This window comes from Cherax quadricarinatus, chromosome 50 (assembly GCF_038502225.1).
Source record: "Cherax quadricarinatus isolate ZL_2023a chromosome 50, ASM3850222v1, whole genome shotgun sequence".
In the NCBI taxonomy this organism is placed as follows: domain Eukaryota; kingdom Metazoa; phylum Arthropoda; class Malacostraca; order Decapoda; family Parastacidae; genus Cherax; species Cherax quadricarinatus.
Genome location: NC_091341.1, coordinates 21,436,051 through 21,450,288, shown reverse-complemented (window position 1 = coordinate 21,450,288; position 14,238 = coordinate 21,436,051). Strand labels below are relative to the sequence as shown.

General features: G+C 40.3%; 1 protein-coding gene across 8 annotated transcripts in view; it reads right to left on the bottom strand.

Moving 5' to 3' along the window:
- Positions 1 to 5,286: 5,286 nt before the first annotated feature.
- Dmtn (transmembrane and coiled-coil domain 2 protein Dmtn) overlaps positions 5,287 to 14,238 on the bottom strand; it is a 346,336-nt gene continuing 337,384 nt past the window's right edge. For all 8 annotated transcript variants that reach the window (XM_053786004.2, XM_053786007.2, XM_053786005.1 and 5 more), the window contains 3 exons: positions 9,888 to 10,109; positions 9,127 to 9,252; positions 5,287 to 8,606 (listed from right to left, as the gene is read on the bottom strand). In XM_053786004.2, coding sequence (XP_053641979.1) covers positions 8,421 to 8,606; positions 9,127 to 9,252; positions 9,888 to 10,109 — 534 coding nt within the window. In that variant the 3' untranslated portion in view covers positions 5,287 to 8,420. The remainder of the gene's footprint in view (positions 8,607 to 9,126; positions 9,253 to 9,887; positions 10,110 to 14,238) is intronic.

Genomic DNA, 14,238 nt, shown 5'->3' with positions numbered 1-14,238 from the left:
GCCTAAGGAGTGGGCTTGGGCTAAAATATTATACCTCCAAGTTGTGTCATATGCCTTCTCAAGGTCAAAAAATATGGCAATAACTGAGTGGTTATTCGCAAAGGCATTACGAACATACGTATCCAAGCGTAGTAAGGGGTCTATGGTAGAACGTCCCTTACGAAAGCCATATTGACGAGTGGAGAGACTGTTGTGTGTCTCTAAATACCACACTAAACGTCTATTTACTAGGCGTTCCATCGCTTTGCAAACTGCACTGGTAAGAGCAATGGGACGATAGTGGGAGGCTTCATGTCCCGTAGTGCCTGGTTTGCGGAAAGGGAGAACAAAGGCGGATTTCCACAGCTGTGGAAGAACTCCTTGTGACCAAATAAGATTGTAAAGGCATAATAGACTGCAAGGGCTGACTGATGTAAATGTTGTAGCATACGAATATGAATGTCGTCGGGCCCAGCTGCCGATGATCGGCAAGCTGAGAGTGTTGCCTCCAGTTCTTGAAGTGTAAAAGGCACATTATACTGTTCTTCTCTGAGAGAAGAAAAGTCCAAGGGTGCTAACTCTCTGGCAAACTTTGAGGAAAGAAATGAGGGGCATAGACGGAGTCCCTGAGAAATATGGACCAGATGATTGCCAATTTCATTGGCAACATCTAGTGGGTTTGCTATATCAACACCGGCAACCCGCAGAACAGGAGCCGGGTCAGGAGAATATTTACCACTCAGTTTTCGTACTTTTTTTCCAGACTGCATTCATAGAGGAAGCAGAGGTGATGGTGGAGACAATCTTGCCAGCAAGTGCGTTTAGCGTCACCGATGACACGGCGAGCGATTGCACGCTTCTGCTTAAAATCAAGAAGTCTCTCTGTGGTTCTATTGTACTGGTACCTGCCCCATGCAGTGTGTTTCAAACGTACTGAACGAGCACAAGCAGGAGACCACCAAGGCACGCATTTCTGAGAATGTCTGCCCGAAGTTTGGGGTATACAATTAGAAGCTGCAGTTAAAACGGAGGACGAGAAGAGGTGTAAAAGCTCATCGATGGAGGAAGAAGAAGGAACCTCTCTAAAAACAGTTAGGTGTGAGTAAAGGTTCCAATTTGCCTGATCAAATTGCCAGCGTGGGATGCGAAGAGGTGGTGAATATGAAGGGGAAGTAAGAATGATTGGGAAATGATCGCTGTCATGTAAGTCCGGGAGAACAGACCAAGTGAAGTCTAATGCGGCGAAGGAAGAGCAGACTGAGAGATCGATGCAAGAGAGAGTGTAAGTCTGAGGATCAAAATGGGTGTGAGTACCTGTATTTAAAACATGGAGGGGGTGGGTGGCAAGAAAAGCCTCTAACTGAATGCCACGGGAATCACAGTGAGACCCCCCCAGAGGAAATGGTGGGCATTAAAATCGCCAAGAAACAGAATCAGTGGCAGTAATGACGAAACAAGAAAGGCAATATCCGGAATAGATAATGCCCGAGAAGGAGAGAGATATAAAGAACAGAGCGTATACCACCTATGTAAGTGGATACGGGCTGCTGTGTAATGCAGCAAAGTACGAACAAATAGCTGATGGTACGGAATATCAGTGCATAGAAGAAGGGCACTTTCATTAAAGGTCCCATCTGGAAAAGGATCTGAAGAATGCAATAAATTATAGCTTAAGATGGGAGAGATAACAGCAGAGTGTAATTTTGGTTCCTGTAAGCAAACACCAACAGGGAAAAACTGGGAGAGTAACATCTGAAGCTCACCCCGATTACCCCTGAGGCCGCGTATATTCCACTGTAAATAGGCCATGATTGGCAATGATAAAGATACCTGAAATCCGGAGGTAAGGGTTCCTACGGACTAGAGGGTTTAGGAAAGTCCACATGCGGTGGCAGTGGAAAACGTTCAAGCAGCGAAGGAATGGTGTGCTGTGAAGAAAGGAGTTGCGCAGATGGAGCAGAGGAGAGAGAAGGAACGGAGGGTGGATCAGTGTCCATTGATGGTTTGGTCTCTGCAATATATTCAGAGATTGCTTCAAGTGTTTCGGAATTCAGAGACGTCGTACGGGAGACAATATTGGAAATGGTAGGGGGAGGATGAGTAAAGATTGGAACTGTAATGGACTGTACTAAGGTAGGGGGGGGGGCAAAAGGGTGGAGGGAACTGGAGTAGCGTGGAAGGGGACAGAAGAGGCAGAAACCTGGGAGGTGGCAGAAGAGGAAGAAACTTGGGAGGGAACAGGGGAGGAAGGTACAGTATGAGGAGGAGGGTGAACCTCTACACTTGTAACAGAGCCAGTGAGAGGGGAAGAACCAGGTACAGAGACAGGGAAGGTAAAATGAGGAGGTGGAAGATGGGTAGGAGGTGTTAACGGACCTTTTTTTGACTTTTGAGAAGTAGAGGGACGATTAGGAGGAGGTGTCATACGAGATCTCGTCGCTACTGAGGCTTGTGAGGGAGAACATGAAGAAGCGGGATCAGACTGAGGCGTTGTAGTAGGGATGTCTGAGCCTAGGACAGCAAAAGAATTAGATACAGGAGTGACTATGGGAGAAGTAACCACTGAGGTGGTTGCAGAAGATGGGATCCCAGAAGTGGGGGGACGTTTTGAAACACGGGAATAAGAAACACGAGGTAGTCTCTCTTGGAGGTGGAGATGAGAAACTGCCATGGCATAAGGGAGACCTTCTGCCTCTTTGAGGTAACGGATTTCCTGCTCGTTTAAGTAGGCTTGACAATGGTGAGAGTACGAAGGGTGAGCCTCATGACAATTAAGGCAAGAGGGAGGTCGATTGCAAGACATATTAGAATGGTCATCGGCACCACAGACCGGGCATTCCGTGATAGATCTGCAATATTTCGCTGGATGGCCAAATCGCCAGCAATTTCTACACTGTTGCTGTGTAGGGATCACCTTTCGAACTTGTAACCGATGTCCTGCTACATAAATTGAGGATGGGAGTTCACGGCTGTCAAATGTTAAACGAGCCACATTGCTAGGGTATCGTCTCCGCCCACAGGCAGGAAGAACATAAGTGTCTACCTTGAGGATTGGGAGATCTTGGAGTTCCAGCTGTTCAAGAATGTCAGTGCCACATGTCTGGAAATTTTGTTGAACTATGGTATGGGGCAGAATGACGGTACCACTACAAGAATTGAGGGAATGATGTTTTTCAATAGTGACAGGAAAAGTATCGATATGGGAAAGACGAGAAAGCTCATGAGCCTGGGTAGCATTCTGTACGGTGATGATGCGCGTACCTCTCTTAAGAGCATGAAAAGAAATATCTTTACCAACATGGCGTAGGAGTGCCTTGCCAATACTGTGGTCAGAAAGTTAGGCAGTAGAGGAAGTCGGTCGTAAAGTGAAGAATTTAGTCCATTGTGCAGTCTGAAACTGAGCGTGGAAAGGTAGTGAAGGACGTGTCGATCTTTTCTGAGAAGAACGAGAAGGTGGAGAAGTATCATCGTCAGGTAATTTTCGTTGGCGTTTAGACGTGGAACGGGCTGGCGATTCGAAAATTGCCGCACAGTAGAGGGAGAGGCCGGAAGCATAGTCAGAGGAGAGCGAAGGTCAGATAAATCGAAGGAGTCAGTCGAGGCCTCAGTACCTGAAGTGGGTGAGGAAACAGCACCGGCAAGAGGTACAGAGGCATGAGGAGCATCCGAAGAGTGGTCCAAAGATGAGGAGGGGTCAGAACGGGGTGCGGTATCAAGAAGGGGCCCGGGGGTAGCAGGTTCATGGACTAGGGCTGCCATGGTTAGGTTACTTCTTTCTTTTTGTTTTTAAGAAAAAAAAGAAAGAAAAGAAAATAAAAATAAAAAAAAGAATAAAAAAAGGGGGGACCAGGGAGGGATAGTTCCTAGGAGGAATGAAAGGGCCAGAAATCTCCCTCCGCGCCCAAGAGGACCTCAGCACCGCAAGTAGCGCAGATGCAGCATGGAACCCGTGCCATACCCTACCCTATATGCCAGTAAACCAGCAATCCGGGATAGCAACCTCACATCTGCCAAGCTACCTCAGTGGACAAAAGAGAGGGCGGCCGGAAATCTGCCACAAAGCATACCTCCTTCGGCCACCACCCCCGGAATCCGAAAGGTGGCTTCCAGAGATACACCTGTCGCCCGAGAGACACCCAAAGCCACCCTCCGGGATACTGGAGAGGGATCGGGACATCCCCAGGCAATCCAGATTTCACGGCAAACTACGCCACCGCCAAGAACCTCAACGGAATGGGATGGACCCCGGTACCCTTTCCCCTACTTAGGAGCTAGCGTGCCTGTGGAAAAAAAAATCCTAAAGGCCAAAAAGGAAGGGCAAAAGGGAGGGGTGGGGAGGAGGAGGAGGAAAGGAAAAAGGGGAGGATGGGAAGGATGGGATAGAGAACGGGGGATTGGGGGGTAATTAGGCTTGGTCTGAGGAAGGAGACCGACAGGTCTAAATCCTCAGACCAAGAGCCTCTTCACCACGCCAAGGAGCCCCCCTTGAAGGGGAAATGTTCACATAACTACTGGACAAGTGAGGTAATAAATTGTTTGAATTACAGTATCATTTATTCTTTTGGAAACACTGAACTGATAAGGGTTATACAGTACCTGGAGAATGGGAGGTATTTAGGCTTGATCTAAGGAGGGGGGTAGCTCCAATTCCTTGGATCAAAAGCTTTTCATTAGCATCAAGACATCCCCATTGAGGGTAAGCAAGTATTACAGGCATTGCTTTATTACATGTACCTTGCTTTGAAAGTGTAAGACAACAAATTCAAGAAGATACAGAGCTGCTTTTACAGAATTATATATTTTTCAAGGGTGTGGATGCCTTGGTGCTGGTGAAGGGTTTTTGATTCAGAAACTTTAACTACCTTTTTCTTGATATCAAACACTATTACCCCCTCACCCCTCCTACTCCCTAAGTGAAATACTGTATGACACTTATGGATTTAGCACTACCCTTTGAATTTAATAATAATGCATAATTTAAAAAAAAAAAAAAAAAAAAAAAAAAAACCAAGAGAGAGACACCTTTCCTGACATAATTATGAAATTTTCCCTTTAAAATGTTTGTTTACAGCTGAGGTCTCATCATCATTTCACCTCACTTTTGCCTAAGCTTCCAATTTACATTGCTTTATTTCTTGAAGTTTTCTTTCCAAAGTGTGTGTTAATACTGACCTGTTATGACCACAGTATTCTGACTTAGTCTTCATTTCCCAGTTTTGCAAATCACATCTTACTGGATTTGTATAGTATCATGTATGCAAGTATCCCTATCAACAATAAATAGTATATGAGAAATGAAAGTACCAATGGAGTGTCATCTTTACTAGAAATTTCTAAGAAAAAAAATCACTTAAAACTAATATAATATACTCTGCCTACTGTGCCAGACTGGCCTCAAACTGTGACAGGAATTTACAAAAAAGGAAAAAAAATCAGATCTCAAACTTATGCATAAACAGTTTGTATAAAGTCAGCAAAAGTAATACAATACTGTAAAGAACTTGGCAGCCATATTGCCCAGCCAATGGAATAAAGGACTGGCACCAAAGGAATGAATGAAAAAATATGTGCTTTGCCTGCTAAAGCGTAGCACTCGAGTAAAAATTTAAAATAATATGAACAGCAAAAGAAAAAATTGCACCCTAAAACATATTTATCCTCCCAGATGCCAGAAGCCGCTGTTACTATAGTATTACTGTACACATGTGCTTTCAAGTCAACATCAACTTTAATGAATAAATCCCTACCCAAAGGCAACACTTATGTAAGCAGCAGCACTTGACCACAAAGCCAATTTACTTTTTTTTTTACCATTAATACCATTACAACTTGGGACTCAATTTCTTATACAAAGTTTCTTGATGGTCTGCCATAGATGGAATCTACAATATTTGTGACAAAAAAAGTGCATATATATAATAGTCATAACTTATGCAACCCCCATAAAACAATATCATAGAGTGAGTCTACCAAGACCCATATTATAAAATGTACATAAGGGTGACATTAGGATAAATAAATAAGAGCCTCAATACTGAGGCTTGGCTATAAATTGCCAATGAGACCAACACTTGTCATTCTCACGTTTTACTAGCATTTTTCTTGCTATAGTATCTTATATCTGATATTGTTATTTTTATTACAATGACTTTGCCAAGATATAGCATCAATGTTGCTATCCTTGGTATATTCTCCCTTTAACTCTCACTCAGAGGGACTTCTAGTGTATCCTTCCCACTTTACTTGCATACAGGAGAACTTCAATCTCACTCAAGGGGACCTGAACACATCATCCCTCTTTACTCAATCGAGAGGACCTAAAACACTATCGCCCCTCTTTACTCACACTCAGGACCTGAACATTGTATTTTCCACTCTTTATTCACACTTGGGGACCTCAACACAAAGTATATCTCTTCCTTTATTCACAATTAGGGACCTCAACACAAAGTGTGCCCCCCATTTTTTTTTATTCACACTCAGAGCAACCTCTAAAAGCAAAAACCCCCATTCTTTAGTAACTCAGGGGATATAAACAATAAATGTATCCCCCATTCTTTACTCACACTCAGGGGACCTCAACACAAATTTAACAACTGATTGTATGTAAGTACATGGCAAATCTACATCTAAAAGCTTTTTAGTTTTATATAGTCACTGAATATCACCATTGCTTAAATTACTTCCTAGACTTTGTATTTCTTGTTGTGGAGCATATCAATATTATATTTGTAAGCTCCCAGCTTTTACATTATTATTTGTCTTAAGTTATTATTGACCATGTTATCAATCAAGGTTCTAACACTTGCACTAACAACAGGTTTTCTTTTATATAAATACATTTTCTTGGCAATTCAGTGACTAAGAATTTTTGTTAATACTAAATGGATTGATAGACATTTGGTCAGTTGTTTGGACTTGTGATAATGATTTCAGTCCATAAACTTTTCAGATGTTTCTGCAAAACATCCAATATTAAAATGTTAACATGAATGACAGGTGTGGATTATATGCCGGTATTATAGTGGGCACCCACAGCCATACTGGTAGACCCACAGTCATGATGGTAGATACCCAGAGTCATGCTGGTCAACCCCCCCAAAAAACAAGGCTGATAGGCAACTACAGCCAGGCTGGTAGACAGCCACAACCAGGCTGGTAGACAGCCACAATCAGGCTGGCAGACACCCATGATTATGTTAATTATTCAGTATAAACCAAAGAACCACTGTGAACAGCATGTATTTCCACCAGCACCATTCAATAACCCAAAATATCTTCATTCCATAATATCAAATCTGCTAAATTTGTTTAACCACCCTAAAATAACAAGTGAAAACAAACATTGTTATGAATAACAGAAAGAGAGCAAAAAATTACTTACGACAGAAAAAGTGGTCTGTTCTAATTAACAGAACATCACAGACCAATTAAAGACAACAGGAACAGACAGATGTTCCATAAAAAGTAGATAGCCGAGGAGAGTAAATCATCAGGCATTAGCAAAGTACTGGTATTGGATCTGTTGTCAGCATGTGGTACCAGTTGCTCAAATTTTATAATGTACTGGCAGGAATATGTGATTCCAAGGGTTCATTCATTTAATACAACTAAGTGAGCACTTTAATCTAGAAAATACTTAGTGATTTACAGTAACTTCATGCTGACCACTGATCTCTTAACTACATGTACCCCTTTGACCATTTAACCTTGCTGCTGCACCCAAAACAGGGGTTTAGCATTTCACTCAGAAATAAATAGAAAAACAAAGAAATAAACGCAATACCTTATTTGTCCAACTTTGGTTCACGCTATCACACACGAGCCCCACAAGAGCCAACCATCTTCTTCATTTCCAAGCTGCATCTGTAGCTGGAGGAAATTGTCTATAAGATCACTTCAGTACCATGCCAACATACACACGCATGCATGCACACACACACACACAGGTAATTCACATTCAAGTGTATGACTAAGCTCTTCATCTCTCTCTTTATGTCACTCTCAACATGCAGCTCTAGATCATTCTTAAGTGATTTGTTCAAAACATAATATCATATTACATCTGAGACTTTTCTGTAATTCATCATAAATACTTAACAACTTGCTACATAGTTGAAAATGTTTAAAAAGCCAACTTGAGAACACCATGGCATACTTGCGCCAATACCAAGTCAAACTCACTTATCTGATAATATTTGAGCTAAGGAATCAATATGACCCTCTTGCTTAAAGTGGTTATTGGACAGACGAGTTGTGTCGACTTGAAAAATGTAGAAAATAAGTCACTTGGAATACAAGTCAATGGTTCTCCTAACAGCACTGCTAAGAGCATACACACTTTTAAGAGCAACAAGTTCTTCACTTATATGCTCAGTTTTCCAGTAGAGTATTTTTGTTCATTTAACACCATAGTACAGTATGCTCATCAGAACAATGTTTTATTTTAACGAGACAAACTTTAGATATCGATCGACTACCGCGTACCACATTTCTCTCAACTCGGGTAATTGTATGTAAACAAAGATGAGGAGGAAAACGAGCACTGCAGTAACAACAAGGCGAGTTCGAGTCTGTAGTAGTGGGGTCAGGATATTGGCCACAGTTGCAACAACCAATAGCAAGACCTGAAAAAAGTTCAAAAATTTTCATTATATATCCACAACCTGATGTAAAGAATAATCAGTATCTAATATTCTTTAAAACTAACAATTTAAAGCAATATAACAATGTGATGCACACTGTACCATATAGCATACACTATAATATATGAGGGGTTGCATGGCAGAAAAGAATAAGTGCCAAATTAAAACACCGGAGAAAAATGCAGGTATGGGGAACATCAGTGCTATGAAGCTCAAGTTACTATACTTTGTTATGGGACTCTGAGAATAACTTAGAGATACACAAGACAATATCTGCACATTTCCACAGACAAAACGTTAAGGAAAAGATTTGTTCACTAACCCAAATTTTGGCCGTGGTGGAGCTTATTCTTGTCTGTCCCACAATGCCTTGTATACCTACAGTTTTACTACACACTATTACTCAATATTTCTCACTGATACTTACAAATATTTAGAAACAACATATGTATAATGAAAAGTGCTATTAGTTCCTGCCATCAGCAGCTGTGTGTATAGTTACCTGAAGCACAGTTAATAAAACATTGATGAGCTTTACAAAAACAGCGCGTGCATTGCTGTTCTCTAAACCTTCTAGCGTCAGATACTGTTGCTGCTGCTGTGCTTGCTGGTGTTCCATCCGAGAAATCTGCATAAAATAAAAATGGTATTCAGTAGTTGTGGATAAAAAACATAAAATTACTTATTTGTGTTTAGAACTGGATTTATCTTGCACATTGTACTATGCCTTCACACTCTCATAACATTTTATGAGCGTGTTATAAATACAGTATACGTATGTATTTCATATACTGTGCAGATTTGGAACAGGTCTTCAGTATTTTATGTTTTAATCAAAGTAATTTATTTCATTTGCTATTCTAAAATAATCAAAGGAAGTTCAAGTTTTCCATTTTATGTAATACAAGTATAACAATTATTCTATCACTTTCCACTGTTCATCTTGCCCCACACTCCATTTACCCTCGTAGCTTTACAATGTCTGATGGTTGAAGATGCACCCTAAGGAAGAATTTTATAATAATATCCCTTAAAGAACAAAAAGACACAATACCGTGACTGGAACAATACACAAATAACTAACACATAGGAGAGAGAGCCTTATGATGATGTTTCAGTCTGACTTGGACTCTGTAAATGGTCCAAGTCAGACCGAAACTTCATTGTAAGCTTCCCTCTCTCCTGTGCGGGTTATTTGCGTATTAATATCCCTTACTTCAGCCTAATAATCCCAATGACAGAAAATCAGAATTAATCACTTACACGAGTATGACAGTTTTCCACAATCTCATGAAGATCCCGTATTCGTTCTTCACTCTGATATTGTACCTTTTCTTCCATGTCTGACATGTTTGTCACAAGGTTTCCCATCTCATTTTGGTGTAGCTCAGTTAAATCATTTATTTGTTCTTCGAGACGATCACACCTGAAACGCTCCTCTGCTAATCCTTCCCGCATGGAGTTTACCTCTGCTGCTAATGCTTGCTGCAAAGTACAAGATGGTACAAGGTATGAGTGTTCTGGGGCTGGAGTGAGGAGGACTACAAGTGGCCTAGCACTCAACCAGGAAGTAGATACCCTGGGTATTAAACATTACTTAACAATAACTCTGAAAAATCATGTACCAGAGATGTGTTACAAAATACTTCAGCACTCTGATAAAACCAATTACTGGCAACTCTGCATCCACATCAGCACAAGAACCACAGCCATCCACATCAACACAAAAATCCACAGCCACCCACATCAATACAAAAGCTACAGCCCATCAGGGCTGTATCAACCCTCTATGCATGTCAACGAACAAGTACAATATTAGGAAAGAAATTAGCAATCTGTAATACCTAGTATAAGATTTAAAAAAAAAAATGTAAAATTGAAGGTCTAAAACAAAACCCTATTTTTCCCACATACGCATCACCTCATATACTGCTAATTTCCTTTAGGCACATACTTTCAAGAATGCATCCAACACATTATGAGATTTCTCTACTGCATGTACACTGCCTAATAAAAAGTATACACCTATATATTAACTTTCAAAATTTATTCATAATATCAGACTATAAAGTGAGCTGAGGTAGGATATAATACACTGTAATTATTTTTTTTCAACAAACTGGCCACATCCCACCAAGACAGGGTAACCTTAAAAGAACAATGAAAGCTTTTCTTTTGAAACTTAGTAATTTATACAGGCAAAGGGGTTACTAGCCCCTTGCTACAGGCATTTCAGTCACCTCTTATGACATGTATGGCTTACAGAGGCCTAGGTAGTAGGTTGGTAGACAGCAACCACCCAGGGAGGTACTACCGTCCTGCCAGGTGAGTGTAAAACGAAAGCCTGTAATTGTTTTACAAGATGGTAGGATTGTTGGTGTCCTTTTTTTCTGTCTCATAAATATGCAAGATTTCAGGTACATCTTGCTACTTCTACTTACACTTAGGTCACACTACACACACACACCCCTCTGGGTTTTCTTCTATTTACTTTCTAGTTCCTGTTCTTGTTTATTTCCTCTTACCTCCATGGGGAAGTGGAACAGAATTCTTCCTCCATAAGCCATGTGTGTCGTAAGAGGCGACTAAAATGCCGGGAGCAAGGGGCTAGTAACCTCTTCTCCTGTATATATTACTAAATGTAAAAGGAGAAACTTTCGTTTTTCCTTTTGGGCCACCCCACCTCGGTGGGATACAGCCAGTATGTTGAAAGAAAGAAAAGGATTGCTGGTGTCTTTTTTCTCTCACAAACATGCAAGATTTCAGGTAAGTCTTGCTACTTCTACTTACACTTAGGTCACATTACACATGCATGTACAAGCATATATATACACCTACCATCCGACTTACGACCTGCTCGACATATGTCCACTTGACTTACGACCGTGCATCTGGCAGCTGGGCTGGGCCGGCTGATGCACACCACTGTACAATATTTGACAATACTCGCGGCGGCAAATGCGTCATGCAGGCAGCATCAGTTTTGAGTAACCCTGCCCTATCACTAGCATCATACTGTATTAACTGTACTAACTGGACAGTAAATTTCACCATGGCCCCTAAGATGAAGTCTGAATCTTGCACTGGAGATTGTGGCAAGAAAGGCTCTTACTCTCCAACTCTCTATTTGTTTTCACTGTTGCACATAAACCTGTCTGTATCTGTCTGCCTGTATATCTGTGTCTGTCTGTATCTCTATGCATCTGTTTGTCTGTCTACCTGTGTGTGTCTTTCTGTCTACCTGTGTGTCTTTCTGTCTACCTGTGTGTCTGTCTTTATGTCTACCTGTGTGTCTGTCTGTCTACCTCTGTGTCTGTCTTTATGCCCACCTGTGTGTGTGTCTGTCTACCTGTGTCTGTCTTTCTGTACCTGTGTGTCTGTCTCTGTCTACCTGTATGTCTGTCTTTGTCTACCTGTGTGTGTCTTTCTGTCTACCTGTGTGTCTGTCTTTCTGTCTACCTGTGTGTGTCTGTCTTTCTGTCTACCTGTGTGTGTCTGTCTTTCTGTCTACCTGTATGTCTGTCTTTCTGTCTACCTGTGTGTCTTTCTGTCTGCTTGTCTGTCTCAGAGCCACTCATTAAGAATGTGATTGGTCTTGAAGACACCATATTAATAATGATAATAAGACAATAATAATCACCGAGGCACATTAAATGTGTATAAAACGTTAATATAGACATTTGGCTTAATCCATCTATGATTTTTTTTTCAAAATTATATAATAAACATGCTACATAACATATAAACATATAAATTAACAAATATGAGATGTTTTTCTGGTCGGCTTGAAAGAGTGAACAAAAACCATTCGTGTCCTGGCTGGTAACAACAACATCGACGTTTGTTTACATAACTCGTGAACCTTCTACCCTCTCATTCTCTCTCATTTAATCTTGTTTACTCACCTCTCACTCTATATTAAGACTACAGATATTTTAAGGTAAGTAATGAGTGGACACGATTGTTATATTATAGTTTAATAATAATAATAATTATTAGTACATATGTATTATTGTAATAATAATAATTATTAGTACATATGTATTATTGTAATAATAATAATAATTATTATTAATATTATTAATTTAGGGCACTGGAGCACAGATCCACTGTATAGCACTTTGTCTGGATTTTTTGGATTATCCTAGGTAATTTATACTATGTATGATAACTTTACTTACGTTTACCTGTGAGAGAGAGAGAGAGAGAGAGAGAGAGAGAGAGACAGAGAGAGAGAGAGAGCCACATTCAGTCAGCCAACCAACCAGCCAACCAACCACCCACCCACCCGGATACGTATTACACATGTTCCAGAGTTGTTTCTCTTTACTTAGGGTATAGGTTATACAACATTCTGGCAGGATGACACTACCAGTGGTATTCTTCCATTCCACTGTGTCGACAATACATAAAGATAACGGTAACATATGATACTGTATGTGATGTAAAATTTACAATACAGTTCACTACCATGTATACATTATATACAGTACATAAATAATTAAAATTATACAATAGAAGTAAATCATGGTAAAAAGAATGAAATAATGATTGTACATTACATTACAGTACTATGTAGGTAGTTTATATAGGAAAGTTTTGACATTATGCCCTACCCAGTATGTTGGCAATTTTCAAAGGTTCAACTTATGTCCATTTTGACTTACAACCGGTTGGTCGGAACCAAGCTTGGTCATAAGTCAGATGGTAGGTGTATACACGCCTGTGGATTTTCTTCTGGTTTATTTCTTCTTATTTCCATGGGGAAGTGGAATAAAATTCTTCCTGCGTAAGCTATGAGTGTCGTAAGAGGAGGCTAAAATGAAGCAAGAGGCTAGTAACACCTTTTCCTGCATATGTTACTAAATTTAAAAGGAGAAACTTTTGTTTTTCCTCTTGGGCCATCCTGCCTCGGTAGGATACGGCCGGTGCATTGAAAGAAGAAAGACGGCTTACAGAGGAAGAATTCTTTTCCACTTCCTCATGGAAAACCTTGTAAATACTTATAGGAATTCTTTTGAACCAAAAAAAAAGGACAAAGAGGAACAATAAGAAAGAAAAAAGAGTTAAGACAAGGAGGGTATGGAGTCATAATTTAAAACAGAGTGAAAGCAAGAAGTAATTGAGAGAACTGTGAAAGAGAACAAATATAAAGAAAAAGTACTAGAAAGACATGCAAAGATACAAAATACTGTATCACACAAAGAGGTTCTTGGTTATAACAGAAATTATTAAATACAGAGGAGAGATGGCATGAATACAAGTAAAAAGTTATATGTACAATAAAATTTCATGATATCTATAATCCTTCACTGTTTTTTCTTATGGAAGTTTTTGTTAAGATTAAGGCTAGAATGATACCAAATTTTTGCTGATACTGATACTACCACAATTAGCCGATACCCACAGATACTGGAACTGATATCAATGCTATCAAAACTGGCAAATACTCAAACTCGGTTTTAGGCCAATACTGATGCAATCAAAATTAGCCGATACCTCTCGACACTTTGGCACACCGCTAGTTTAGATAGTGAGAATATTTTATTTTTAACACACCAGCCATCCCCCACCAAGGCAAAGTGACCTGAAAAAGAAATGTTTTCACATAGCA